This window comes from Mustela erminea, chromosome 8 (genome assembly GCF_009829155.1).
Source record: "Mustela erminea isolate mMusErm1 chromosome 8, mMusErm1.Pri, whole genome shotgun sequence".
Taxonomy (NCBI): Eukaryota; Metazoa; Chordata; class Mammalia; order Carnivora; family Mustelidae; genus Mustela; species Mustela erminea.
Genome location: NC_045621.1, coordinates 85,790,510 through 85,817,829, shown reverse-complemented (window position 1 = coordinate 85,817,829; position 27,320 = coordinate 85,790,510). Strand labels below are relative to the sequence as shown.

The following is a 27,320-nucleotide window of genomic DNA, read 5'->3' as shown; positions in this document are numbered from 1 at the left end:
CAGGGGTCTACATTAATTCTTCACCTCTACTATTTTTCTTGGAATATATTTCATTCACAAGCTCTAGGACTATAGTGAAAGAGAGTTGGGGTTCTAGGGTGCATTTGTGTATGTGGAATGTGTGCATATAGGCTGTATTTAGTTTTCAAATTCCCATTAGTAGAGCAAAGGTGATGGGAAATCTTTAGAGGACAACCATTTTGCTTAGAGATTTTTCCCTTTTAATGGGCCTATTTATTATGAAAACACAGCTTCCTGAGTTCTTTATATATAAACCTCACCTCCTAAAACTGAGAAATCTCATGATGTGAAACACTTTAATTGATGTGCTTTGTGTCTAAAATAGAAACTGAGGTACTTCCAAGAATAGGCAAATTGCAAAGTTTCTTTGATTACAGTTACTCACATATAAAAGACAATATAAATATAATTTAAACTAAGAAACAGTGAAGTTTATATATTACATTACAGATCACCTGGGCACTGAACTCCTTGAAATTCAGTCATCTGTTTAGGACAGAGAAAAAAAATCTCAGATCTTTATATAGCATGATATCTTCCTCTGTTGATCTATTATTGATTGCTTATTTTTAGGAGAGAATGTCTGTCATCTTGTCAGGAGTACCTTTCTTTCCTATTTTTGATTTTAATAAGAAATGTGAAACAAAATTAAGAACAGAAATCACTATATTGTCATATTAACAAGCTAACTATTGAAAAAAAAAACCATTACATCTTTTTAATGTAGAATATGTTTCAACTTTTTGGCATGGGAAATCATTAATGACAACGACCTGTTCCCAAAAGAATGCTGTCATTTACCTCTATCACCTGAGATTATTTTAAAATGTTTCCACCTTCTTGCTGGGACTTAAAAACACCTTCATATATTTGCTCTTACAATAAGAAGTTAGCTAAAGTGACCAGTTCTGCATTTGTCATTGGCTTGCAAGAATATCTTCACTTAAGTGGGATTTAAAATCTTAACTTCAGAATAGCCGAGTTCAGAATTAGGTCTCCTCCAGTTTAAAGCAGCATATGTATGGTTTCAAGTTGAAATAACACACGGCAACCCAGAAAAATGAAGAATAACTAAAAACAGATTAGATACAATAGAACATGACGTTTAATCCCGTAGATTATAGGAGAAATTATCTGGAGTCTTCAATTTTATAGTAACTTTTTTTAAAAAAGGAAAGGTAACTTAAATATGTGCACTAACCTTTCAATATTTCTTTTAATTCTAACAGTTACTTTAAATCTCATCCTCTCAACTCAGCTTACTAATAGACCTAACTTTGTAAAAAAAAAAAAATCATAAATCATAAATCATCACGACGATTACATTCCTCAACTGAAAAATGAAAGCAAAGTTCAATCAGATCCTTCTCGCAATGTCTGCTCCCCTTACATCCTTTATGTGTCCCCGCTGCTTGCTCTTCCAAAGTCTGGTTTTCGGGAGCCCGTTATTAATCTCTAACCAAGACTGCAGCACCCACTGTAATGTGCTTGGCTTTATTACTATCATATGCTCCTAGGCCACAGACACAGAATATCTGACGAAACACTGATCATCTTCTTTCTCTTTTCAGCTCCTCCAACTTTCCTGTCAGGAGCCTGGAAAAATATGCACCGTTACTGTTGCTGAGGGGAGACAAAGTTTAACTTCTGGGTTGGCAATCGGAGAATAATTCATGAGCAGATTTCTAGCAAATGATATGATTTGCTAAATTTTGGTCTTTGATTTATATTTATGTACTCCTGCTACTGTTAAGGTTTTGCCAACCTCAATTAGATCATGAATGAGATCATTTGAATTCAGCCCCCAAACTGTGACCTGACCATGGTCTGAAAGTGTTCAAAAAGTAATTTTAAGCCTCCCTTTGATTTGAAAAGGAATACTGCATGCTTGGTCGTTCATACAAATAACATAAAACTTAATTATTGGATGATTTGGCAGAGGACCTTCTTGCCAAACAACAGTCAATGCCAGCTACTGTGATGCTGGCGATGCCCGGCCCCCGAGCACACAGCCCCCTGTATACAGCATTTGTTCATTGTGTCTCAGGGGCAAGATGCTTTCAAACAGGATTCATGGATCTGGGAGGCAGGGTGCAACTCAAAGGGTGTACCATATTTATAACTCCAGTTAAAAAATGCTGTCTCACCTAGAAGGGAAGTAGATCTGCGCTGTCAAATCACCAGGAGGCTGTGACAAAGGGAGCTTGCAGCCTGACACACGGTGTAACAACATAGCAAACACCTTTAATCCTGTCATGTCTCATACCCTTTACTTTCTCACACATTTGTGGCTGCTTGAACGTTGACACCTACACTCTTTTTCGAAACTAAATAAGGCAATCTTATTTAAGCCCAAATGCAACACCTGTAAAGTTATTCTTGTGCCCGGCAAAAAATAACCATTAACTCCTTCCTCTTATAAATGCCTCTCTGCTTGCTTTGGCAAGTCTCAAGTTGGTAACAGTCTGCCTGAGGCCCTGACTCTGAGGTTCACATGACCTTCCGAGCTCCAAAAGATAGGCAACACTTCCCCCTTGAAAAGATGCGAAGGCTGTGATAATGTCACTGTCCCAACTGGCCTCTTACAGCTTTTTGAGCTGAAGCCCCTTTCTTCATCACAAACTTCTGGTGTCTTTTATAGTAAGGAGAGAGGCCCCAGTTGCTTTATTCCCTCTAGCTACCATGGTCTAATATTTTAAAAGCTGGAAATGAAAATAGCTTTTCTAAAGATATTTCCTGGAATTTTTAATGTGCTGCCTTGATTCCTTTTTTTTTTTCCTTGCCAATTATAAACCACCATTTGGAGGGCTTATGAGCAATGTAAGTCCACCTCATCTAATTAAACCACATTGTTTTAAAAGCTTGAACAGTTTTCATGTCTACAAGACTTGTCTGAATAATAAACTGCTAGAACCAGAATTCTGAGTGTCTTTGGAGAGCCGGGATTTTATCTGCTGAGTGCAAAGGGCCAGGCACTCAAAGAGTTAAAGAGTGTTCCCGCATTGCTGGGTAGGTTAATATCACAGCTGCCTAGTAAAGCATTATCCCGGTACCTCACTTAACAAAAGCCTCCTTTTGCAAACAGACTCCCACTTTCCCCCCAAGTGTCCAAAGGTGTTTACTGAAGTAAATCTGCCTAAATCCTTCATTGCTTGGGTCATGGGGGTGGATAGGAGGGGTGGAAGGTGTAGGGATAATCTCTTTTTGTAAATTCTGTAAATCTTCTGGGAAAAAGAAAAAAAAATCAGGAATCTGTGTCACATGCTCATGTACAACTTCTAATATCTCCGCTAGTTCTGCTCTTATAAGCGAAATCCGTACAGTGGCTATCAGAAAAGCCCCATTTCCAATTATTCACTGTGCTGTTTGAAGCGACTGCACTTCTAAACTTGTGTGTGTGTGTGTGTGTGCGCGTGTGCGTGTGTGTGTGTGTGTGCGCGCGCGCGGGCATTATGTGCTTAATCTAATTGTTGAAAAACTGTTGGTATCTAAAAGTGGTTTCAGAAAGGGGGGAAAAAAAAGACAAGATAGTTCAAGAGCAAGATAATGTAGCTGAAAAGTTGTCACGAGAGGTTTCTGCTCTTGCTGTGGTCTCATTCCGATACCATTAACTGCATGTTACTTTTGCATGTTGAAAATGGAGGCAAATAACACAGTAAAACCTGACAGGTCCGCCTGCGAGGGTTTAAACAGTTCCCAGTAAGAAGGAGCCCTTGAGGCATAAACTTTCTCTCTGAGGAGAGCATGAATACCACCAACCCCTCCCTACAAATCTTGAAGCATCCAGTTTGAGATACAAAAAGGCTGTCATCTCACAAATGTTAAACATACTAAAAAAATCTGAAAAAAAAGTATGGAGAAGGTGTGAAAAACGTGGCACTTTACAGCCCTCAAAGCTTTTTAAAATAGAACAACTTTTCCCCCTAAAATTCTTTTCAGAGAATTTTTTTTTCCTTTTTGGCTCATTTGAGAGTTTCTTTCTTGGCTTTTTTCCCCTTTCATTTGAAAATATGAATTATCATAAAAAGTCAGGGGAAAAAATGGGAAAGTCTTTTCCAGTTTTCCTGAAGATTTATCAGTGTGTTCAGGCTGGGTGTAAGCACTTCTCCCTTTTTCTCTGGGCCAGACACCCATCACTGAAACCAGAGCAGGGCCTTGGGAGACTTTATCCCTTCTCTCCTCCAGAGCAGTCTCCAGCTGCAGCAATGCCCCCTCCCACGCCGACGCGGCCCCCCCCCCCCCCCCCGTGCCCTCACCTCTCTGGTCTGATGGTAAACAATAAGTAAAGCCAAATAGTAGGCAGCACTCAAGAGTGGGAAGTCCACACACCTGACCCCAAGTCTAACAGGCTTCTGAGGGAGAATTTGATCCCTCGCTGACACTTTTTACCTCAAGTGTTGAGCGGGTGGCCATGAATAGTACAGACATGCCATCTTGTAACACTATATGCCTGTCAGGAGGGACAGGGCCTGGTCAAGCATCAACTATATAAGGCTGGTAACTAGGGAAAGCCCAACAAACAGCCACAAACACCTAAGTTATTTTACTACCCTCTGCCTCTCTCCTCTCTCCTCTCTCCTCTCTCTCTCTCTCTCTCTCTCTTTCTTTTCATCTTGGCTTTCTGTGGCAGAATGCAAATGGAGCCTGCCGGCGGTGAAAGGGCTGAATTGTGATTAAGAAGAAGAAGAGCTCCTTTCTTTGTTCTCCCCTCAGGGGATGTTTACTGGGAGAGACACAGCGGATCAGATATGAAAGGCATTCAGGTCAGCATTGATGTGAGCGAAAGTGAAATCATACCTAAGGCATTCAAAAGACCGCCGTGTCAGGGGTTCAGCTAACGGTGCAGCTACTGTGCGTGTCTTCCCGGAGAGGCAAAAATCTTTTCACAGACTGGCGATTTTTTCTCCCTAATTTACTACAAAATTATAAAAGTTTCCCCACCCTATTTACCTCCTACCAGATGACACGAGAGTTAGTATTTTCTCTCCTTTTGGACCACACGCGAAATTAGACCAACTTCTAATAACTGTATTACCTTAATGAACCAGCAAGGCACCATCTGAACTGTGAAATCTTTCTTTTTTAAGCAGATGTATTCATGTGTGATACATATATGCATAATATGAAGGGGAGAACTGAATGAAGAGAAAAGCCAAAAGCACACACATGGATGGCTTTTCCTCTCACTTTTCTCAGAGGAAACACAAGACAACACACACACACGCACACGCACATAGTATAAAAACAGTACAGAACACCTTAAAACGAAATTCTTTATTTACTTTGTAACTACTAGTTACACTTTTCCTGAGAGTTTTCACTCTGACAGGACTGTCACCCAAGATAAAGGTATTTGGCACATAGCTATTAAGGCAAAGACTTCCATAGAGTCTGCTGATTATTACTGCTTTCCTTTTAAAAAATGCTTGATGAAGAAATACTTGGATCTTACTTTTTAAAAGTTTACACTCCCCACAGCCCAAATAGTCATTCAATAGATTTTCCAAGTGGTAAGCTGATGCTGTTGGTATAAACAGAGCTATGTAAATATATACAAAATTCACAAATCACAGCAAACATACAAATAATAGGGAGGTGCCTAGATGTTTCAAGGCTTAAAAATGAAAAGGAAAATCACATTTCATCTTCTGATTGGTAAAGAAAGAAAAGAAATGGGGGGGGGGTAAAGGCTATATTTATTGGTTTTAAATCATCCTTCCCTCTGCTCTGAATAATTTTTTTTCAACCTTCACATCTTGGCTGAAAAGCATATTTGGGCTTATGTTAACATCTGCTTTTGTGGTGACATTTAATTCTGTATATTTTCAACTAGTGTTTCTGCATCACAGATTTTCCTCCTTTATCTCTTTGCTCTAAAAAGACAACCAAAGAGCAATCAAAAAGGTGTCTGACTTGGCCATTCAGACAATTGCCCCCTTGTGGGAATGCGGGAATGAATGGTACAGTGGACACCCCAGCACCATTGACGTTATAAACATGTAAATGAAACACATTAGGGCAGACAATCAATTGTCTGTGAGCATTGCAAACCTGCACTCCCTCTCTCTGTGACAGGCACAAAATAGTGTCTACCTTGGGAAGCCACGGTGCTGGAGAGGAAAAGGACAAAGAGTTCCCTTTCACACAGAAGAAAATGCACCTTAAAAGCCTTGGAAGAATGCAGATGACAAAAACTGTTGTAAGGAAAAGAATCTCCCACATCTTGGAATAAACGCGGCTCTGCTAGAGAGCTAGCAACACTGTCCTCTCCTACCTTCAGGGGAGACATATATTTCTCCAAGGAAATATTCTTAATACGGCATTAGGGTCTTTGATAACCTCTTGGAATTTTCTTTACTTGGAGTAAATTAAGCAAGCAAGCAAGCAGCATCGGATACATATGACATAGCAGTTTAGCAGGGAACTTTACTCTTGGCTTTATTCATGTTTGGAAATAAATGCTTAAAGACGTGAATTTATTTTGATTTGGCAACAGAGTAACAACGTAAAGTTTAAAATCCTTAGCTCACCCTTACCCCTGGTGGAGCGTCACACTATGGATGTCAGCAGGCTAGTGGCTCTGTTACGAAGGAAGGCATGTTCTACCTCAATTGACTTAGTTTTTCCAAACCAAAATAAAACAAATAGATCAGTCTAGATACATAGCCCCCAGTCTTGTGTGTGTGCAGCGTGACGAAACTTGCAGAAGATCTCCACAGAGAGAAAAGGATGGAGATGGATATCTTTGGAGCGCCCTCAGCACTGGTACCTGCCACACAAACTGCCTCTGAAAGCTTTGAGAATCAGCAAAACGGGCTCCCTAGAAACTCACCAACTTTATGAAGAGAGCTACTTGCAAAAGATTTCTCCACTTGCAAAGAGAACCAAGTCTGAAGCGAGTGTAATCCGAAGGCAACTTCCCTGCCTCAGTGTATACTAAGGGGCTCTGACTCTGGGCTGCACCATCCCAACTTCACCTCTCAGAGAGGAGAGGCAGGAGCCACATCCTTCAGAAGGGGCAGAATGCATTTCTTTTCCTTTTTATTTAAGCATCTCTGAAACGGAAGCAACTTCTCCGTCCTCTGCTGCCTCTAAGCATCACCACCAGCGCCTCCACTCCCTTTAAGGAAGTGGTAAGGAGAGAGGGCTTATCTTAAAAAAGGATAATCATTTCTGCTCATCTGATTGTTTCTCTCCTAGGGTCCAAAGCCCTGAAAACATCCAAATTCATCCCTTTTCTTTACCACTGGAAGTCAGGGACCAAAGGCATTTGTAAAAATCTTCCCCACTCCCCCCCTACAATCCCCAACCCTTTAGCTGAAAGTTTGAAGAAAAATCAAATTTAACTTTTCTTTCTTCCATTTCCTTTTCCCCTTCACTCCTAATTCAGTTTTCATTTAAAAGACAACTTCATTCCCTTTTCTGAAACACGCAGTCTCCGGATTTGATTTTTGTTACAACCTGCATGTTTATGTGCGATTTTTCAGAGGCTGATGCTGGAAGGCAGTGGGCTGGGGAGGCTGGCCCATCTTCCCAGGCTCCACAGGAGGCAGGAGGGAAGCAGGAGCATCCCCAGGAGCCAGAGCCCGAATCAAGGGCTAAAGCAACAAACTTTGTAAGTTACAACTGGGCCGCCAGTGGCAGGCAACAGCCGGGCATCTCCTGCTCCAAGTGCTCATTTCTGACTCCAAGGCTGTGTGGAGATAGTGGGGTATAATCAGGGGAATGGAAAAGGGGGGCTGGGTTTTCCCCCTCCTCTCCAGCTTCAGTGAAAGTGTTACAAAGTGAGTCAGGCGACTGAAGATCATCTGACTGAACTTTCTTGAAACCGACACACATTCTTGTCTGCCGGCAACTTGCTTTTTGCCTCCTTCCCCCTCACCCCTCTCCCCCTTTCCTCCTGCACATCTTACTTTCTGGGAAGAGATTTCATCCTTTCCATGTGGGGGAAAGGAGACTGTCAGCTATGGATTAACTTGGCCCTGGCACTGTCTTTACCAAGCATCTTGCTGGCCTGAGAATCTTGAAGGCTGGATTTTAGATTCTTGTTTCTCTCTTTGCACATTTCCCTCAAACTGCCTCCTTCTCCATTGCTTTTTAATAATTGTGTACAGCATCATCTTCGACCCACATTCTTGACCAGCCTTTCAAACACACACACACACACACACACACACACACACACACACCTGCTTTACATGTTTTTCTTCTTGTCGCCTTCATCTATATATACGTTGTTGACTTCATTAAAATTATATAACGTGCCATTCTAGTTTCCTGGATGACCATCTTTTTTTTTTTCCTTGCAGCTTCTTACTTCTGTGATTAGTATTGCCATTATTCCTTTCCAGGAATTTCTATATGATTTTGATAAGCATCATCATATTTAGTGTTATCAGCAAAGACACAAGCTCAAAAGTGACATCTTTTCCATGAATCCAGGAAAGAAGAAAAATCCACTCAGTTCAGATAAATCCTGGCAATCCCCAAAGGGAAAGGCATTGGATATGTGCTTGATGAGAAAGAAAATGAAAAAGGGGGAAGAAAACTCTTCTACCTGCTTCTCAAAACCAGGGCATTGCTCAGTCAGATTAAACCTAAAGAAAAGCACTGACAAGCAACCAATTCACAGCCTGTTTTTCCACAGATTATTTGGAAAAAGAGACAGGTAATAGTCAAAGTTAGAGAAGCTGTAAGCAACGGACAGGCTTGCTGTTAAGTGTGCAAGGTCTGAGGTAAATGTCTTAAAATGTGCAATTCAACTTTCCATTTCGGAGTGTTGAGGCTTCTTTCTCCCAAGTTAGTGGCTGGGCGGAGGAAAAATGGTTGCAGTGTCCATGGCTGAGCACCTCCCTGGCACTCTGTTTCACCTGCGAAGCCCCCAGCAGGCCTCCCTTTCGACCAACCCCACCCCCTTAAGGTTCCCAGGAAGCTTGGAGCTTTCTATTTCCACAGACCTGGGCTCTGGCCTGACCTCACTGCCGGGGCCAGGCTGGTCATCGGTGGCAAAATCCCAAAGGGGGTGGGAGGAGGCAGGAAAGCAGAAACAAACATTCTAAACAGTCTCTTCTGCAAAAGAACACTTCTGGGAACCTTGCTTTATATCTCGGTCTCTTCTCTCTCTCTCCCTCTCTCTCAAAAAATGACTGTTTAACATAAGAAAAAAAAAAAGCCTCCTTGACACAAAGCTTTTGTTATCCAGTTGATCAGCACCGTGCTTTAGATACTTGTAAGAGGGGGAAAAAAGCCCCACAACAGACATTGATTTTAGAAAATCAATAACCAACATTTAATAAAAGGAACAGAGGAAACACAAGAGAGGAGAGGGGGACATTAGGTATAATTTTAGTGTCTACTAAATTACCCAGAGATGGAGAAGGGGAGGTCTCCTGTGTAAGGACCACCTTAAATAATGCCAGATACCAGAATGAAGAAAAAAATTAAATTAAGAGAGAGAGACAGAGATACAGAGACAGAGAGAGGGAGAGAGAGAGAGAGAGAGAGAGAGAGAGGAAAGACTGACTTAAAAAGAGGCAGCCTCAATTGGATCTTGGGGAAGGAGCTCGGAATATATTATCGTACTTGTTTTCTTTCTTTTCCCCCCCTTTTTTGTAATACTAAGCCAAGCAAATAGATCAAAGGCAGCACAAAGGGAAAAGGGAGGATAACGTAACGAACAGTTTCTGACCAAAATTCCTCTTCACTCCCCCATATGGCTCGACACCTCTACCACAACAAGCAAAAGACACACACACACACACACACACACACACACACACACACCCCACAACCTAGAGAGACAGAGAGAGAAGCATCACTTGTCTCTAATCAAAATTCTCTCTTCTTTGTGTTTTCTCTCTCTCCCGAACCCCACACTGCGCCCACAGCCGCCCCCTCCCTGCGCCGCGCAGCTCCGGGGCAGGCCGGGGGCGCGCACAATTGTCCTCTCTAGAGGAAAGTTGCTCCAAGTGGGCCGGGCGGTCCCCGCGAGGTGCGGGCTGGGTTTGCGGGAGGCCGGAGGCCGGGCCGGCGCCGCGTCCCCACGTCCAGCTCAGGAGCGTCAACGCGGCCCCGTGCCGGGTGATCAAGCTGAGATCGAGGGGAGCGAGAAGTTTCCTTTCCCAGTCTGAGCTGGCGCTAGTTCGCTTGTTTGTTTTGGGGGGTTGGTTTTTCTTTTTAAACTCAGAATCCTCTGTCAGCTCCCCCCAGCACCCTCTCTGGTCCCCAGCTCTCTCCCCTCCCCCAGGCGCCTTCTGCGCTCTTGCCAATCACTTTTCTCTTTTATTCCCACGATTTTCTTGGGGGTAATACCTGGGGGGGGGGTCGATCTCTCTCTGTCTCTCTGTTTCTCTCTTTCCTTTCCTTCATCCCTTCTCTGCCTCTCTCCAAGATAGACCTTATTAACAGTCACCCTTTTAATCTCCCACCTCTGGTCTGTGGGTCCCCCTCACACCCCCATCTCCTTCCTCCTTCCTGACTCAGCTTGAATAACGGGCTCCTCCTGACCATGTAGAAACTGCCCAGAAAAGTCTCCCCGCTCTCTTCGACCCCTCGAGTCCCCGACGTGGGGCTAGAGCCCGCTGGAGAGGAGCCACCCACCCCCGAGCCCGCACGGACCCTGCCGGACCCGCGCAGGGCCGGCCGAGTCCCTCCCACCCAGGGTCCGGGCGCGCCCGGCCGGGCCCCGCTGCCCGCGGACCGTTACTTGGCTTACGGAGCGGCGGCCGCGAGACTCCGGCAAGAAACTTTAAGCCTTGCGGAGGCACAGCCCCAGGCCCCCTCTCCCGCCCTCGCAGCTCCTCTGCCACCCCCGCCCCCGCCCCGGGACCCTGCACGACCTGGCGACCGGGCCCCCGCCCTACCCTTGCCGGACACTCCCGCAGCCCGGCCGGGGACCCGGCGGACCGGGCGCTAGCGGAGCGAGAGGCGGAGGCAGCAGGAGGGCGGAGGCGGGGGCGCAAGGGGGCGGCGGGGGTAGGGGCGCGGGGCCCCCGCCGGACCCCGGCGCTCGGAGCCCCTCGGCGCCCCCCGCTCACTTTGCCCGGCACTTCCCCAACTCCCTGGGTCCAGTCGCCGCGCGCGCCGGGCTCCGGCGTCGGCCACGGAGAGAGGCTCGCCCGCGAGCCCTTGGGCGCCGCCGCCGCCGCCGCCTCGGTTCCCTTTCCCTTTCCCCCTCCTTCTCCCTGGGTCTCGAGCCGCGGAGTGGCCCGGAAAAGTTTGGTTCGGGCCGCTTCTTACCGTTTTTCCTCCTGGGATTGGCTTGTTTGCGCCTCTTGCACCGGGGGCCATCCGCCATGATCGGCTGCTTCATTGATAAGAGCGGATCAGATGGCAGTTCGCATGGACTCGGCGCCCTGCTTCGGCAGCACGCAGGCTCGATCTAGCAACCAAACACAGCGACAATGTGGGCATCGCCCGCGCCCATTGAAACGCGCGCGGGCCGCCCAGGGGAGCCGGGCCAGGGCCCCGGTGAGCACCCATCCGCGCCCCCCAACGCCAAAGCGAAACTTCGGCGGCCCCCTCCCCGCCCCCTACCCCCCAGCCTTGGCCCCGAGGCGCTTTGTGTTTGTTACTGTTTGGTGTGTTGCACCCGCGAGGGGATCAGAGAGACAAGAATTACATCTTCAAAATGAGTCATAACTCCTGACCGTATGAGGGAATGCACACAGCGGTACAGTAAGGCTGCTTGACTCAGGGCTAGGCGGACCCTTTCCGCGGAAAAGTCCTCAGCCCGGCTCGGGAACTTGGGGTGAGGCGAGGCTTTCTTTCATTCTCATCTTGTCGCACCCCACCCCCCCCACAACCCCATTCCCCAGAGGAAACAAACAAACAAACAACGCGAAACAGCCCCCGATGAAGCACACTCGGGCAAATTGATAATAGTAATTATAGGAAGCCCACTCGCCCCGCGCCCCCTCCCCTCCCCTTTCGGAGTTTATCGAGGCACTGTCTCTACCTACCCCCCCTTCCCCCGCCCCCAAATTAAGATTTCCCGTTTCACGCCGAAATAAGAAGTATAATTATAAGCCTCTTTGGACACTGTCGCTTCCCACCCCCCCACCCCCCCTCCACTTTGACAATATTTACTTAAGTATTTTCCCCCACCTCATTCACACACATGCTCCCTTACACTGGTTCCCTTAAATAGTTCTAGTAGAAAAAAAAATTTTTTATCCCCTCAAGAAAGGAAAGAGAAAGTCCAACCGCTACGGCAACACTTTTAAGCTGTACTAAATGATCGTATCCTTTCTGGCTTCCAAACTTTTGTACCTAAAAATCGAGAGAGGCGCTGCATTTTTTCAGCTGAAACTGTCAAAACTTGGAGAAGGGGAACCTCGGAGGCAGGCAGGAGAGGAGGAGAATCCCGAAACTCGGTGGAGGTTGGGAAGATGCTGTGCCTCGAGGATTAGTTTAAACAGGGGCTATAAAAGATGTAACAGATGCAAACTGTAACACAAGGGCCATTAACCCTTTCTCTGCCGAGCACACTCAGTCCCCACGCCCCGCACCTATTGTCTCCTGTGCTAGAAGCTTTGCAGAAAACCTGGAAAGTGAGTATCAGTTTCCACACATTTGCTGAGAGGGGTGGGGGGGGGGTGCTGTGCGTAGAGAAGGGGAAGTGGATGATTTAGAAAGCACCTTGAATTTAACCTAGGCATAGTGGGTGACTTTTAAGTTTGACACATTTTGTCATTTCTTGGCTCTCCTATTGATTGGAAATTGTTGGGAAAAATCCTGAAATAAGGAAATGGTCACACAAGTGTCTGGGATGAAACAGCTGGCCTGTCTGTATTCATGCTGAGACTTACACACGATTGCATATAAATACATGTTTAATAAAGTAAGCTGCTAGTTTTATGAGCATGTGTGCGTGTGAGGGAGAGACAGGGCATTTGTGCTGTAAACTTTATCTTTGCCTGTTATTTCTAACTCTGGAGTTAGTAATCTTGCCTTCATCATTATAGGGGGAGCATGTAAAATATATAAGTAGGTGAAAGCTAAACACATTCATGTTAGCCGGGCACATCACTGTTCCTGGGAACTCCAGCTATCTCTCTCGACTTTTCAGTGCCAAAGTATGGAATGGGATATGTGTGTGCATGTGTGTCCTGTTAAATCCATGTCTGTAAGACTTTGCCATTTAAAATACAATTTCAAAAGTTACCCTCAATTTAAAACTCTGATATCCTGACAGCAGCTTTCTTCCCAGCTGTAGTGACCCCCCCCCCCCACATACACTTTGGTAAACGACTCAAGTTCCATGAGGACTTTCACTTCTTTATTTATCATCACAGAAGTGAGGTGTTACTTCACATACATACACACACAAAGAATAAAATAAAGAAATGAAACTCGCTAAGCAGACAAAAACAGGCAACTTTCTGCTTAGAAAACAGCCTTCTCCTGTGGGAGAGGATGCACTGCCATATCTAAGAGAAAGACTTGCCCCTGAATTTGGTAGGTTTGTATCGATCAAGTTTTGTAATTATTAACAGGTATTTGCCAAGTTTTAATTGCTGAATACAATGAATTGGAACTAGATGCAAAAATAGAGCAGAATCTCTCCCCTTGAAGAGTTTTCATTCCATCATGTAGTTCTCAATAAAACTTTTCCTAGGCTAGGTAGCAAAGGGCACCTTTGGTTACCTGAATGGACAGGTACAGGGCAAATTATCTAGGTGAGGAAAAAGGAGAGAAAAGGAAGGAGAGACAGCGGGAGTGCCAGAGAAATCGAAGAAGTCACTCTTGGGAAAAGCTTGCCATAAAGGAGCTAAACCCACCTGAAATTCCTGCCCACAGACACTCCTTCTCACTTCAGACTCACATCCCCACTTAAAAGGAGAAAAATCATAAAAGGACGGTGGGGGATGACCATACCAAAAAGGAATAAAAAGAGAGAAAAGGGGAAAAAAAAACCTACCTGCGAAGTCTTGTTTGTAGTTTTGGCCAGAAATGGTGAGAAGAAAAAGCATGAAGAAGCCGCGAAGTGTGGGGGAGAAAAAGGTGGAAGCGAAGAAACAGCTCCCGGAGCAAACTGTACAAAACCTCGCCAAGAGTGTCGGGAGGCAGGACCGTTATTCCTGCGGAGCAGGTTAGAACTGATCTCTTTCGGCCACTCCAGGAAACACAAACCTGGGGACGGACTGACGTGTTACGCCTCTTCTAATGACATTTTTTTCTTTTTCTTTTCTGTAGGAGAGAGAGGAGAGACCCTGAAACACGCGCCACCTATCTTTGTGGGGAGGGATAATTGAAGCGCCCTGAGCGTGAGCATCATGTGAAAACGTGATCGCCAAGTTTCTCTCTGGGAAAGGATCTGGGATAGATTATACCTTGAAGTCTCCGCAAACGCTTTAGTGGAAGAAATGAAATTCCACCTCCCTCCCTTCCTCTCTCCCTCCCTCTCGCCTCCCTCCCTCCCTCCCTTCTCCACGCCCCCCCCCCCCCCCCCCCCCCCCCCCACCCCCCCCCCCGTCAAGCCTTTGGCATCATTATCCTCATCACTAAATCCTACAGAGTACAGGGCGGAAAGCGGTGCACACCATTCACAGAACTGGAGAACTCTTAGGGGCGAAAGTTAAAGGGAAAGATCCCGGGTCCTCAATCCTGATCGCCTCTTCTTAGACAGATATTTCTAATGACCAGATTTGAGATGCACATTAAGTTGTGTGGATTTCTCAGCACGTCTTCTGGAACTAAATTCTTTGCCCTTTTTCTTATTTATTTATTTTTTTCTTTTTAGATGGCAGAGCCAGAAAAAAAAAAAAAAAAACTGCACGTGAATTGCCTCTTAGGGTGTGTGTGTTGGGGTGTGTGTATGGTGAATTTCTGGATTAGATCCCAATACTAAAAAGTAGTTTGGCATTTTAAAAAAGGGTCTCTAAGTAAATTAACATAGAGCACTGGGTTGACTGATCTCTGAATCCCTCTACATCTCACGGAGACCTCACTACAAACTGAGGGAGTGTGTGTAGGAAGAAAAGGAGAAAGGCCATAGAGGAACTTAGCAGGGAAGGAAGAGCATAATATTAAACGGTATGGGGTCTAAGTTTTGGGATATATATTTTTTTGATATTGCAATTAAAGTAAAATTAAAAAGAAAAGACTCCACCTTTGCTCTGAAGGGATTGGTTATGTAAATATGGAAGGGATTTCCTGGAGAATACAGCTTTCTACTGTATGGTTAATTAAATAATCACTCAAAAGCTTCCAACGTGACGCTTCTGTCGTAATCCAATCAGGTTACATAGGTCCTAAACAAGAAAGATATTTTCCACATCTGGAAGTCAGCAATTTAGCAAGTACTGCACATTATTAACCAATTCAGAGCCCACTTCCCAGGGGAATTTTTTTTGAAGTTTAAGTGTTCTTAACCAATGCTCTGCTGTTTTGTTAATCAAAAAGCTGGTTTACACTGCACGTAATTGGAACTAATATAGAAGTAAATAAAGACAGCCAAATTTGAGGATGCTGAGCACAGGCATTTATCGGAAAAGGAAGAAATCTCTTAGCCTCCAATGGTTCAGGCTCAATTTCTTAAAGAACTGTGAGACTTTTTTTTTTTTTTTTTTTGAAGAGTGAAAGTGCTTGAGAACCTCAGAACACAAACTTCTAGTCCCACACAGCCTTTGGACTTCTAGCAAAGGTAAAGGTGGAGGTGTTAAAGAGGACTAAACAACCTCACGCCAGCTTTTCTGCTTTAATATTGTTAGTGTCACAGCCCCCTGTTTTCAGTCTGATGAAATCTGAGACAAACAATACCCTGATCCAACACCAGACTTTTACTTATATTAAGATAAACTGCTTTGAATTGTGCTTTGAATGTGTGCCTAAAGCAAGACTTTGAATTCAGGAGTCACTTGCAATTGTACTCAGAGGAGGGGAAAGCCACCACAGGGGTAGTCACATCCACACTCCCAGAGGTGCATGTCTTTGTATTTTGTATGGGGGGGGGGGCGCGCAAAAGCTATCCAGCATGACCACAGCCACTTCTTACTTTAAGTTGCAAGCAAGTAAATTTTCACAGTTGTTTACAGACTCACCTCTCTCCCAACTTGAGTAGTACAATGAGAATAACTAGATAAATTAATCTTCTTCCCCACCCCATTACAGATAATTTACCTATAGAAGAGGCGCATTCAAGATCATCAGTCTAAAAGTGAATTATAAAAAAAAGGAAAATTAATGATTTCCAATATGGACCAGACATATTTTAAATATTATGTTTTACATTACTTGTAATAGTACATACTAAATCTATGTATGATTTATCAAATTCCTCCTCTGAGATTTCTCTATATTGTTAATGTCCTTTTTTCTTCCTCTTCCCACTTTCCCCTCCTTTTTATTAAAAAAAAAAATGGAATCCAGCTTTCTCTAGAAGTTTGCTTTTCAGTCTCCCCACTTCCATTCCCATGGAAGAAGGATTCCATTCATTGCAAGGACTGATTCCAGTCAAGATCCCACTCACTGCATTAGCCCAGGTAGTCATTGGATGATGGTTCCACTCGCAGACACTCTTAGCAAAACCTCAGGTCAAAGGGTCCAAGGGAAGGGCTAACAAATCACTTGTCTTTATTATGTATATTAGTGTCAGGTTACTTAGGATCTGGCTGGAGAGAGAGAGAGAGAGAGAGAGAGAGAGAGAGAGAGACTCGAGTATTTCCATTAAAAACACCTAATCATCTGATTGCTCTGGGCTCAGTAATTGTTGAAGTGGCAGGAGGCAGCCCCAACACTTAGGACTGGGAGTTCCGACTTTCGAGTATTTGATTTGGGGTTTAAAAAAAAAAAAAGCAATCTTTCAGGTTCCCATTAAGGTGTATGTTTGGATGATGGCAAGGGAACGGTCTCTGAGAGGGGTGAGCGCGCACGTAGGTTGCCCCCCGCCCCTGCCTGGCACGCCCCTGGCACTCTAGTCCTCATTTGACCAAGAGTTCCCACCAACGCAGAGGCGGTGAGATCGGAGGAAGCCGAATATAAATTTGTTCCGAACACTCCCTTAGTCCGAAGGCCAGGTCGGGGACAATGAGGATCGTGGGATCAGCGGGATGCATAAGCGCAGGGCGCAGGGAAAAGTCGAGAGAGGACTGGTGCTTTCGGCTCCTCACACAGCAAAAACAAGTCCTGCAAATGAATCGCTCCTTCCCGATCTTTCTTCCCCATTAATAATCCATTTCGAGATTAGCGCAGACGAAGGGGATTAAAACAACAGATACAAGTAAATCTGAAATGATATTGCCATCGACATTGGAGGGAGAAAAAAAATTCTTTAGGATTTCTTTCAGTAAAATAAACTGCCTCCCTCAGGATTCCCTCCACCCAGGCAGGGTGAGAAGATGCACTTTTGTTTTCCAATTTCCTTCAGCCAGGATCTGGTGCCTGTCCCCCAATTCACCTCTCAATCTGTCAATTTCCCCAACTTTCACAGCAGTTCGCCCCCCCCTTCCCCCACCCCTCGCGCCAGCCCCCAGCTCCGCTCGCCGGCCCAGAAGCCCGAAGAGATACAATGTTTCTGCCCTTGAACACGCAGGCTGTGGAAGGAATTCGAATTTGGCCCAGCTAATGAATATTTTTTTATAGCAAATTTTGTTTATTTTGTACCATGTGGAGAAAATAAAAAAAAAAAAGAAAACGTATTCTCGTTTTGAAACGGAATTGATCTTTCATCTAGAGGAATTATTTCAACCCTGTGTTGTTACGCAGGAGGTGGGCAACTTCTTTTAGAGTTGCAAGCAAAGGGTGATAAGGGAGACCCCTGGATTGGGGTGTGTGTGGAGGGGGTGGGGGGCGGCAGGGGTCCAAGTCAAGCCAAACGGTTTTCTCACGTGCAAACTTGCAATCCAATCCATTCGGAGTTGAGCCTAGGATAGGAGGGGAAAATCTATTTAAAAAAAAAAAAAATCAGGAGCATCTCTCTGAGAAACCCTCTTAAACAAAATCAAAACAGGACTAGAGAACCTCAGACCCACCCTAACATCCCTGCTGTGAGGCCCGCGGGCTGTGGAATCACGCACGTCACCTGGCCCCAGCAGGGCGGCCAGCTGAGGGGTTCTTTTTATTTTATTTTCCTTTATTTTTTGAAGTTAAGGCTGAATCTGGGCTTCAGTGCTTTTGCCAACGTCTTCCCTGAAAGGATCCAGCAAACTTCAGGACTCAAATGAGCGTCTTAATTTATTGATGCAAAACAGGTCTGCTTGTCGCCCCCAATTCTCGGCGCGCTCGGTCCCCCACGCCCCCAGCTTCGGTCCCTCCATTCGATCTCAGGGTAAGGCCCCGCCGCACAGGCGGAGGAGCACGTGGGGGGGGGGTGTCGGTCCCCGCCCGCTCGCCCGCTCGCCCGCCCTACCCAGACCCGTACCCTCCCGGGAACCCCGCGACCCCCGCCCCGCCGCCGGGTCAGCTGACCTGGGTCGCTAGCTAGCCTGCTCCCCGCCCGCCGCCCTGTTTCCGGTCCCCGGGGTCCGCGAGCTGCGCAAGGAGCGGGAGCGGCCGCAGCCGGGAGGTGATGCTGGGGGCTGATTACCATGAGAAAGGCTGTGCCTGGAAAAGCCTCCTCCACGCGACTGTCAATCTCTCCAGGGGAGGGGGGGGCGGGGACGGAAAGGGGCCCTGTAGGAGTCACCAGAAAACTTGGAGTAAGTTGGATGCGACGCAGGCCCGAGGAGGTGGCTTTCGCCTCAACTTGGAAGGCTGTGGCGTTAAGGGCGCGGACGCCAGCAGCTTCGCCAGGGAATTAGAAACCAAAAATCCTTCCTTTCCTCCCTCCCTCTTGCCCTCCTGTCAGCCCTCCCTGTCCTTTATCCTTATTTTCTTGAAATTCTTTTCCAATTGCATTTTCTACATTCTCCTTTCTTTTTATCTGATTATCTTCTTTTTGCAATCTCTTGTTTTGTTTCTTAGCATCCCCTCTCTCTCTGGCTCTCGCTCTCGCTCTGATTCTTTTGTGCCTCCTTTATGTGTCCAGATTTATCATTTAGTTTTGAAAACACAGTGTTTAATATGTAATTAATCTACCAGCAGGAGGTCAGGGACGCCTTAACTAAAATAACTCCCTGGGTCATCAGAGAGCAAGTTCACCAGGTGTCAGTGAAAAGTAAATCATAATCATAAATATAAATCAATATCTTAGTAATCAAATGGTTTCTTATCCTGAATCATATCAGCTCAAACTGATTTTTTTTAAAAGATACAATCTTCCTGGAAAAAAATAATAATACTTGAAAAAGAGAAATAATTTATAAGTAAAACAGTGTGAAAAAATTCTCATTTACAATGAAACTTTGGCAGTACTTAACAGACTTTAGAAATTACGATAGGTAATTTAAAGAAACTGAAACTGATTTATCTTTTAATGTTTATTCAGAAAGCATAAAAAATTCCTAAAGCACCCTACTTCAGAGAGAAACAAGTTTATTTGTACTTGCTAAACAAATTCACAACTTGAGTCCTTGGGTTGGTTTCTTGGCCAGGTTGCCCCATTACCTAGCAGGTGAGTGAACACGGGGCTGCTTATGTCATGAATGTGGCTGTGTTTTTGTTTTCCTTATTTTTTTGCCTTTCATTCATTTTTGAGCACATTTGTGTTCACTTATTGAAATTCAGAGTTTGCACTTGTTTACAATTTGTTTACTTTGTTGCATTTTTAGAACTTGTTAGAAGTCAATTGAACATGTATATTAAGCTGCTTTTTAGGCCAAGAAAAATAAAGATGCATTAGAAAGATGCCTTTTATGCTTCATAATTATTAATTGACATTTTATGATGAATAATTAATCATTTGAATAATTTTGGTATCTCTGATCTGAACACATATTTGCATATCTAATGCTTGATTTTAGCTGTGTTTTTTTTTTTTAATAATTCTCTTAGGACAAAGAAACAAAGTAACATTTTAATGTAAAATTTCTTTTTAGCATTTGTGTAAGTTTATTAAGTTGTAGTATTCTTTCTAGATAGCCATAAAACTTCTTAACAATTTGTAAACCACTTATGTAGCAATAGCATATAAATATGTGACAAAACTAGTTAATTAGGAAAAACAATACCCTGTGTAAAATCAGTTCACTCTCCTCTCCAAATGCAGAGATAAGCACTGATTATGCACCATATTTTTCTTATTGGAATTTGATCATTGAATTTTTTTGGTTATGTCTATTTATACAGGTCAAAAAGTGGAACACTGAGATAATTGACAAATAAGACATGGTACTTAAGGTAATTTTTCATTTTTTTACTTATTAATATATAGTCTGATTTAAAGTCCTTTAAAAATGATCATGCAAATATGTCCGTGGAATCTTAATGCCCCTGTGTCAGTTGAAGTCTGAAGGATCTATTTCTGATGCTAGCAGTGCAGATTACTACCTGTATGATTACAGGCAACTAACTCTAAACTTGTTTGCTTATCAACAATGTGAATATGCTAATAGTGTTCATTCCTTAGGGTTTTTATCGGGAATTAAATGAAGTTAATACATGAAATGTCATTACAATATAGCTTTATTGTTATAATGGAAAGTTGAAAAAATAACACGGAACATACAGATCAATTAAAGATAGTATAAATTAATTTTGACTACTAAAAACAACTATTTAACTTTAGTATCATTCATAATTTTTGTATTGAGAAATGAGTGCCTTGTCATTAAGTGAAGAAATAAAATGGAAAACATCATAAGATTTATAGCTAGTTTATGATTCTTTAGACCTGATCAAGGGATGCATAGCCATCGATGTGAGAATAAATACAGTATTTCTTTATTATGTTCATTCAGCAGTTAATTTATTGTATTCAAGATGGTCATAATTTGGTTATAAATATCAGACTTCTTTTAATCCAAGTGTATAAACTTGAAGTTTCTCATGTTGTTTAGTAACATACTGTCTTTGAGTATAAGGGTTAAATGTGCAAAAGCTCAGAAGCAGTCTTGAGTAAGAATTGTGAGAAAAAAAGGCAAATTTACAAATTTGGAGACCAGGAATTTGGCTGTCAGAGCATTATTTGCTGTAAGACCATTCATAATGAACTGAACATTCCCTTTTGGAATTGTAGTTATCCTGGGGTTTGTGCTAATTCCAAGTACCTATAGTGGCGGAGAAAATCAGTTTATTAAATGGAAAATGAAATCCCTAGTCTCTTAAACATCCACAAGACCAGATTTTCTTTTTGGTGCAAAAGCTGAAAAATCGATGCAAATGCTAAGGGGAAAAAAACTATTGTGATTTTTAATCCCAATACTGATGGCTCTTTGTTGTTGTTGTTTTCTTTGACTCCTCAAAACACTCCAAGTGTCCCCTAATTGTTTCCTTTCTCAGAGAATTCCTTCCAAACTCCTTGTAGGTCAAAACCACCAAAAGGGCCATTTGGACATCAGCCTGGGGGCTCAGAGTGGCCTGTACCTTTTTCTTTTCCCTTTTTAAAGGGAAATGGAACCAGCAAGTGTTTGTACCTACAGATTGTCTGGTGACCTGGAAATAACTTCATAGTGCTTTGTGGTCTTCTGTAATAGTCCTCATTCTGTTAAAAGGTCAAAATTATAAACTTTGTGCTCTACTCAGTTCTAATTTTGCACCATTCCAGGGGGGTGATTTTTGGTTGTCAGAGTTGTTTCAGGTATTTAAATATAAAAACCTTCCTCTCAAAAATGTTCTTCTCCATGATAATCACAATATGATAATCACAATACTATGCCATAATAGTAGCTAAGAAAATAACAACAACAACAACAACAAAACTGCTTCTCTAGGCCTGACAGTTTTAGAGCTGACCTAGGGAGAATTGATGACTTTCTCTAGAAGTCAAGTGTCTGGTTCTATGTAGGACTTTGAATCTGTCAGGGCCACCTTCATGGCCAACACCACATGCACAGGTTATCCACAATCATCTCACCTTTCGCAGATATCCTTCCGAACCACTTGTGTCTACCCACTCTGCACACTCTATCATGTTCCACTTCCAGTCTTGCTGGATGATTGTGTTAGCATTTGTTTTTCCATGTATGGCTTATTTTGCCTCTTGGACCTAATACTTAGGCTCATTTCTCTAGTTACGACATTGACTGAAGTCAAATGCTCAGGCTGAATTCTTTCTCTAGCTTTGTTGCCTGTGGCTTCACAGGTCAATTCAGTCTTCTCTCCAGGACCCTCGGCTCCAGAAAGGCTCCTATGTACAGTTTCCTCCTCACTAACCCTGGCTCCAGTGTTGGGCCCAAGCACAGGACAAATTAGTGATGAAGATCATGATACAGGCATATCTGGGACTAGTTCTTATTTCTTTCTTTTCTTTTTAAAGATTTATTTATTTATTTATTTGACAGACAGAGATCACAAGTAGGCAGAGAGAGAAAGGAGGAGCAGGCAGAGAGCTCGATGCGGGGCTTGATCCCAGGATCCCGGGATCGTGACCCAAGCCGAAGGCAGAGGCCTTAACCCACTGAGCCACTCAAGCACCCCAATAGTTCTTATTTCTTATATAATTCTTTTATTGCCTGTTGACTGCAAACTGGATGTATTTGACACTAGATTCTTTATAGTCTCCTCAATGATAGCCTATTAGAATGGCAAAGATACAGATTTGGGAATTCGATGAATTGGGTTTGATTCCCTGCTTTGTGTGTATTAATTGTGTATTGAGGACAAGATATTAAACTCTTATGAACCTCATTTTAAAAATGAGCAAAAGAAAGGTGCCTGGCTGACTTAGTAGGTAAAACATGTAACTCTTAATCTTGGGGTTGTGAATTTGAACCCCACGTTGGGCATAGAGATTACTTTAAAAAAAAAGGGCAAGAGAAAACTTAGGTTTTAGCTGATTGTGATGAAAAAATATAACAACATATGTAAAATGTCTGATACAGGATACATGTATCGATAAGTAGGAATTCCTTCCCATGAATTATCTGAAAAATATATGAAGTTAAATTATAAAAAAGTAGTGTAGATGTAGCATGTGTTTTAGTTTTTAATTTTATTATTTTAATTATTATTATTATTTATTTTATGATTCTACTAGGAATTATTTAACTGGTTCTTTCATTATACAGGCATCAATGCTTACTGATAACAAAATTAGAAAAATAGGAGGTACCAGGAGAGGTACCTGGGTAGCTCAGTTAGTTAAGCGTCTGACTATTTAGTTCTACTCAGGTCACGATCTTGGGGTCATGGGATCGAGCCCCACATCAGGCTCCACGCTGGACCTGGAGTCTGGTTGGGATTCTTTCTCTCCCTTTCCCTCTGTCCCTCACTGCTGCTCACATGCATGCTTTCTTTCTAAATAAATAAATAAAATCTTAAAAAAAAAAAAAAGAGAGAAAAGAAAAATACCATGGAATTTTTTGAATTTGTAGTAGAAAAGGTGTGTGTGGGGTGTTCGTGTTTTCACGATAACAAACACCATGATACTAGCCTGTAAGATTATATATTTCACATGTGCATTTGTAATTGTAAGACAATGGTATTTTCCCGTGTCATTCTCCCCATGTGACGTGGCAAGGGAGGGAGCAGTCTTGTAGCTTGCTTAGTGTGGTCAGAAAGTGTCAAAGATCCCATTAGCTCAAAGTGAAAGGAAGACGATCTTAACACTGTCCAAAGCTCTTTCCCTACTCCTACGCAAATCTTAGAGCATTGAAGGACTCGTGGAAGGGGTAGAAGGGATAGAAGGGCACTGAGAACTTTGGCCTGCAGTATCTTCTTCCTAGCCCTCAAGTTGAGTGCTGAAACATCTACTTAAAAAAATAAAAATAAAAAAGTAAGACTATGTGTATAGCACAGATATTGCTTCACTCTCCTGCCAGCAAATTTGGGAGTGGGGTTGGTCAGCCGGCCCTGGCATGATCTACTGTGTATGTGACTTTTCTACCCTATGCCCTAGAAAGGAGGGCGTCAGGGGAGGACTGGGCTGTGGACACAGGGAGCATATTGGTCCGATGGTTCTACTACAGTACGATCCAGGCTTCTTTCTCTCTCTCTGGAACTAACTTTGCTACATACACACAAGAAATCTGTTCCTATTAGATTTTTCCTTGACTGTTGTGGAACAATAAGTATGGTTCCTGGGGCAAAGGGGTAATTCTTCTGGGTTGAGGACAACTAGCTTACCTAATTGTTCTTGGGTATGTCTGGACCCTTCTAGACAAGAGGGACAGAACAAAAGTGAATGTTTGCAAAAAATCTTGGCCTTTCAAAACAAGAAGGAAAAATTAAAACCACATTCTTTTAAAGCTTAATTTATCTATCTAACAAATATTTAGAATTTCAGTTTAGAGAAATCAGCATGATCCTGAGGTATAGTGTTACCTACCATCATCTACAAATTATATAGAATATCGAAACAGTATTTACAATGGTTTGCATGGTCCTTAGGTAGAGACGATCTCTATTGAAGTTCTGCTTCTACTAGGAAGGGTTCTTGTGTGGCTGAGGGAAATATTCAGGACTGGGTGAAGTACGCTTGCATTTGCAATCACTTTGAACTTTGGATTTGGAGTAAAGCAATGTGTTTTATGATATTGAAGCAAAGTACCATCACTTGGAAATTTTTAATCATTGCTTCATTTAGGATCTCTAAATAGTAATTTATTTGACAAAGGAAGGTGATCAATCATTGATGCATGTTTCCCAATCCCCTAGAACAGAGTCTATTATATCATAAATATTTGTTGTTTTTTTGTAAAATCTGACGTTCATTAAGAAGCTTTAAAGGGAAATAAAGTGATCTCTCATTTCACACTTGCAGTGATTTGGATAAGAATGAGGATAAATGAAGATATCAGGCAGGGATATGAACTTAGGGACTCAGACACACACACCTCCTTTTTATCAAGTTATGTACCCAGTTACATTATTTAACATAAACTGTCTTATTCCTCTTCCTCTGTATCAGTTTTACACCTGGCCTTAAATAAATGAACATATGCAGAACTATGTGTATATATATTTGTCTTTCTCTTTCAATGACTCTGATGAGTCTTTCCATGGTTGACTTTTATGTAAATGTATTAAATTTTAATAAGAGTTCTTTCCTGAAAAAAGAAAGAAAGCATAAGGAGAAAATGGACCAGACTAGTACAAGTACGGTTTGCTTACAAAGGCAAGTGTGAATTTGCAGTTTAGGATAAATGATCTCTTCACCTGCTAAGACCACACAACAGCTTAAGAAAGAAAATGAAAAGATGAGGAGCCGCGTTTTGTTTCTCCTTTAAGTAAATGAGCAGTCTCCATCAACCAATGGTCTAGATGATTCTCTTGCCAGCAGTTTCATTTTCATGTAGAATAGTAACTGGTTGCTCAAGGTCTTGAGGTGAAAAGTGTGAGCCCTATTTACAATGCTTTCTTTCTCCCTTACCCTTCCCTTCTCTCTTCTTCCCTCTGCTTCGGGTCCTATTTCTCAGGGCCTTCACCACTCCTTACCTTTCTTTTGGTGCTCCCTTTTCAGAGGGAAACCTATCGAAAGATAGCCTTGTCCACAGTCTTCAACAGGCTTAGCTTTTAAATAATAAGCTATAAGGGGCACCTGGGTGGCTCAGTGGGTTAAAGCCTCTGCCTTTGGCTCGGGTCATGATCCCAGGGTCCTGGGATCGAGTCCCACATCTGGCTCTCTGCTCCGCAGGGAGCCTGCTTTCTCCTCTCTCTCTCTCCCTGCCTCTCTGCCTACTTGTGATCTCTGCCTGTCAAATAAATAAAATTAAAAAATAAATAAATAAATAATAAGCTATAATAGGAAGATTAGAAATTTCCACTATATTGCAGAAACCTACCCAGAGCAAACAGAATGTTGACCTGAAATATTGTAAGGAAGGCAGTTCAATACCATTATTGTATGTTCAGTGCCTTGAGTGGAGTTTGGTGGCTGAGAGGTGTGGAAGTATGTCTGTTGAATGAATGAATGCATGCATACGTGAATACTGCAGAAAGGAAGCCAGGCTAAGACAACAGGTGCCATTTGTTCCACATGACAAATAAGAATCAAAAGATATTAATGTAGGTGCAAAAATCACCTGTGGTCATAAACAGGATTCTGACATTATTTTTGAATTCCGAGTATAAGATTTTATTTCCAAAATGAAATACCAAAATCATTTACCAAGCAATAGAGATATAACAGTCTCTCAGTCACTCACTTGCAAAGGAAATTTTCAATACAAATAAAGTCATACATATTTATACTAGGGTAATTCAAAATAACTTCCTCACATAAGCACTGCTACGTTCAAATAAAATCTTGCCAACACTTCTGAGTACATTGCTTTAAGGAAAAAAAAATGCTCCCTGTAGCGTCCGAACTATTTAAAAATCTTGCCAGCTTCTTCAACATACATCAGTTATCTCTCTTTAAATCACTGACAAGAATTTAAAAACTGCTTCATCAGAACAACTGTTACCCTTTCTCATACTCTAGTTAGAACCTGATCTTCTAAAAAGGACCATATTTACAGCTTCTTTTGAAATTTTGAAACCATTTGGCTGATATGTTTTTGCTACATTTTCTTTTCTTGATTTAATTACTGGGGACATTTGCATGAAAACAGGAGGACAGAGACATAAGATTTTTGTCTTATGAGTTCATCTGTTTCTGATGCTTATTCCCCACCTGAGATCAGTATTTGTTTTATTCTAATTGGGAAGCCAGGAGCTGGATTGGAAATGAAGTTGTTGGAGGTGAAATAAAGTTCAGAAATAGGGACACAGGAGGCTAAGGGACTGGTGGAGGATATGATAAGGGTTTTTCTCCTAGGTTACTTATTTATGAGTAGTCATTATGTCAGTGACACATCGTGTTTTATTGAAAAGGTTAGAAACCAGGGAACTCTACAGAATTGGTTGGTGCTTCTCTAAGGATACCACACTCAGGCAGTCACTACTCAGTTGTAGGTGTTGACATGCATCAGAGAAAACAGTGAAGGCTCTGAGCCTAGGTCCCCCAGGAACTCTAGAGATGGCCACCAGAAGTGGGGAAGGAGATAACGCCAAATGCCCCACTAATTCTGACTACCTTGCAAATGTTTGTGGTTTTTCACAGGAGAATCAGAGAAGACTATCAGGATGAATTCTGAGCATCTTCAGCTGGATTTTCATGGGTATGTAGAAATATACGTGGTCAGAGTTGAAGTCATAATCTTCTAACTTGTCACGTTCTTCCATATTCTACAGCTTGCTGAAGGACACAACTGTCCATCCAGTCCCAAGCCCAAATTCTGAGGTGACTTTTGACTTCTCTCTTTTTAAAAAAAATCCATACGTCATCACCCAGCAAATGTTATTAAATCCTTACCTCCTCGAGTTTCTCAGATGTGCTC

The 27,320-nt window shown here is 42.8% G+C and overlaps 1 protein-coding gene and 1 pseudogene across 9 annotated transcripts in view; one reads left to right on the top strand and one right to left on the bottom strand.

Moving 5' to 3' along the window:
* Positions 1-14,118, bottom strand: part of ZEB2 (zinc finger E-box binding homeobox 2) — a 131,845-nt gene extending 117,727 nt beyond the window's left edge. For 5 of the 9 annotated variants that reach the window (XM_032356189.1, XM_032356190.1, XM_032356199.1 and 2 more), the window contains exon 1: positions 11,260-11,401. In XM_032356189.1, coding sequence (XP_032212080.1) covers positions 11,260-11,332 — 73 coding nt within the window. In that variant the 5' untranslated portion in view covers positions 11,333-11,401. Of the gene's footprint in view, positions 1-11,259; positions 11,402-11,594; positions 11,823-12,291; positions 12,407-13,942 lie in introns of those variants that run through there. The other 4 variants (XM_032356191.1, XM_032356193.1, XM_032356196.1 and 1 more) reach the window with 4 other exon arrangements.
* A 4,670-nt stretch (positions 14,119-18,788) lies between these two features.
* LOC116597895 overlaps positions 18,789-27,320 on the top strand; it is a 69,207-nt pseudogene continuing 60,675 nt past the window's right edge.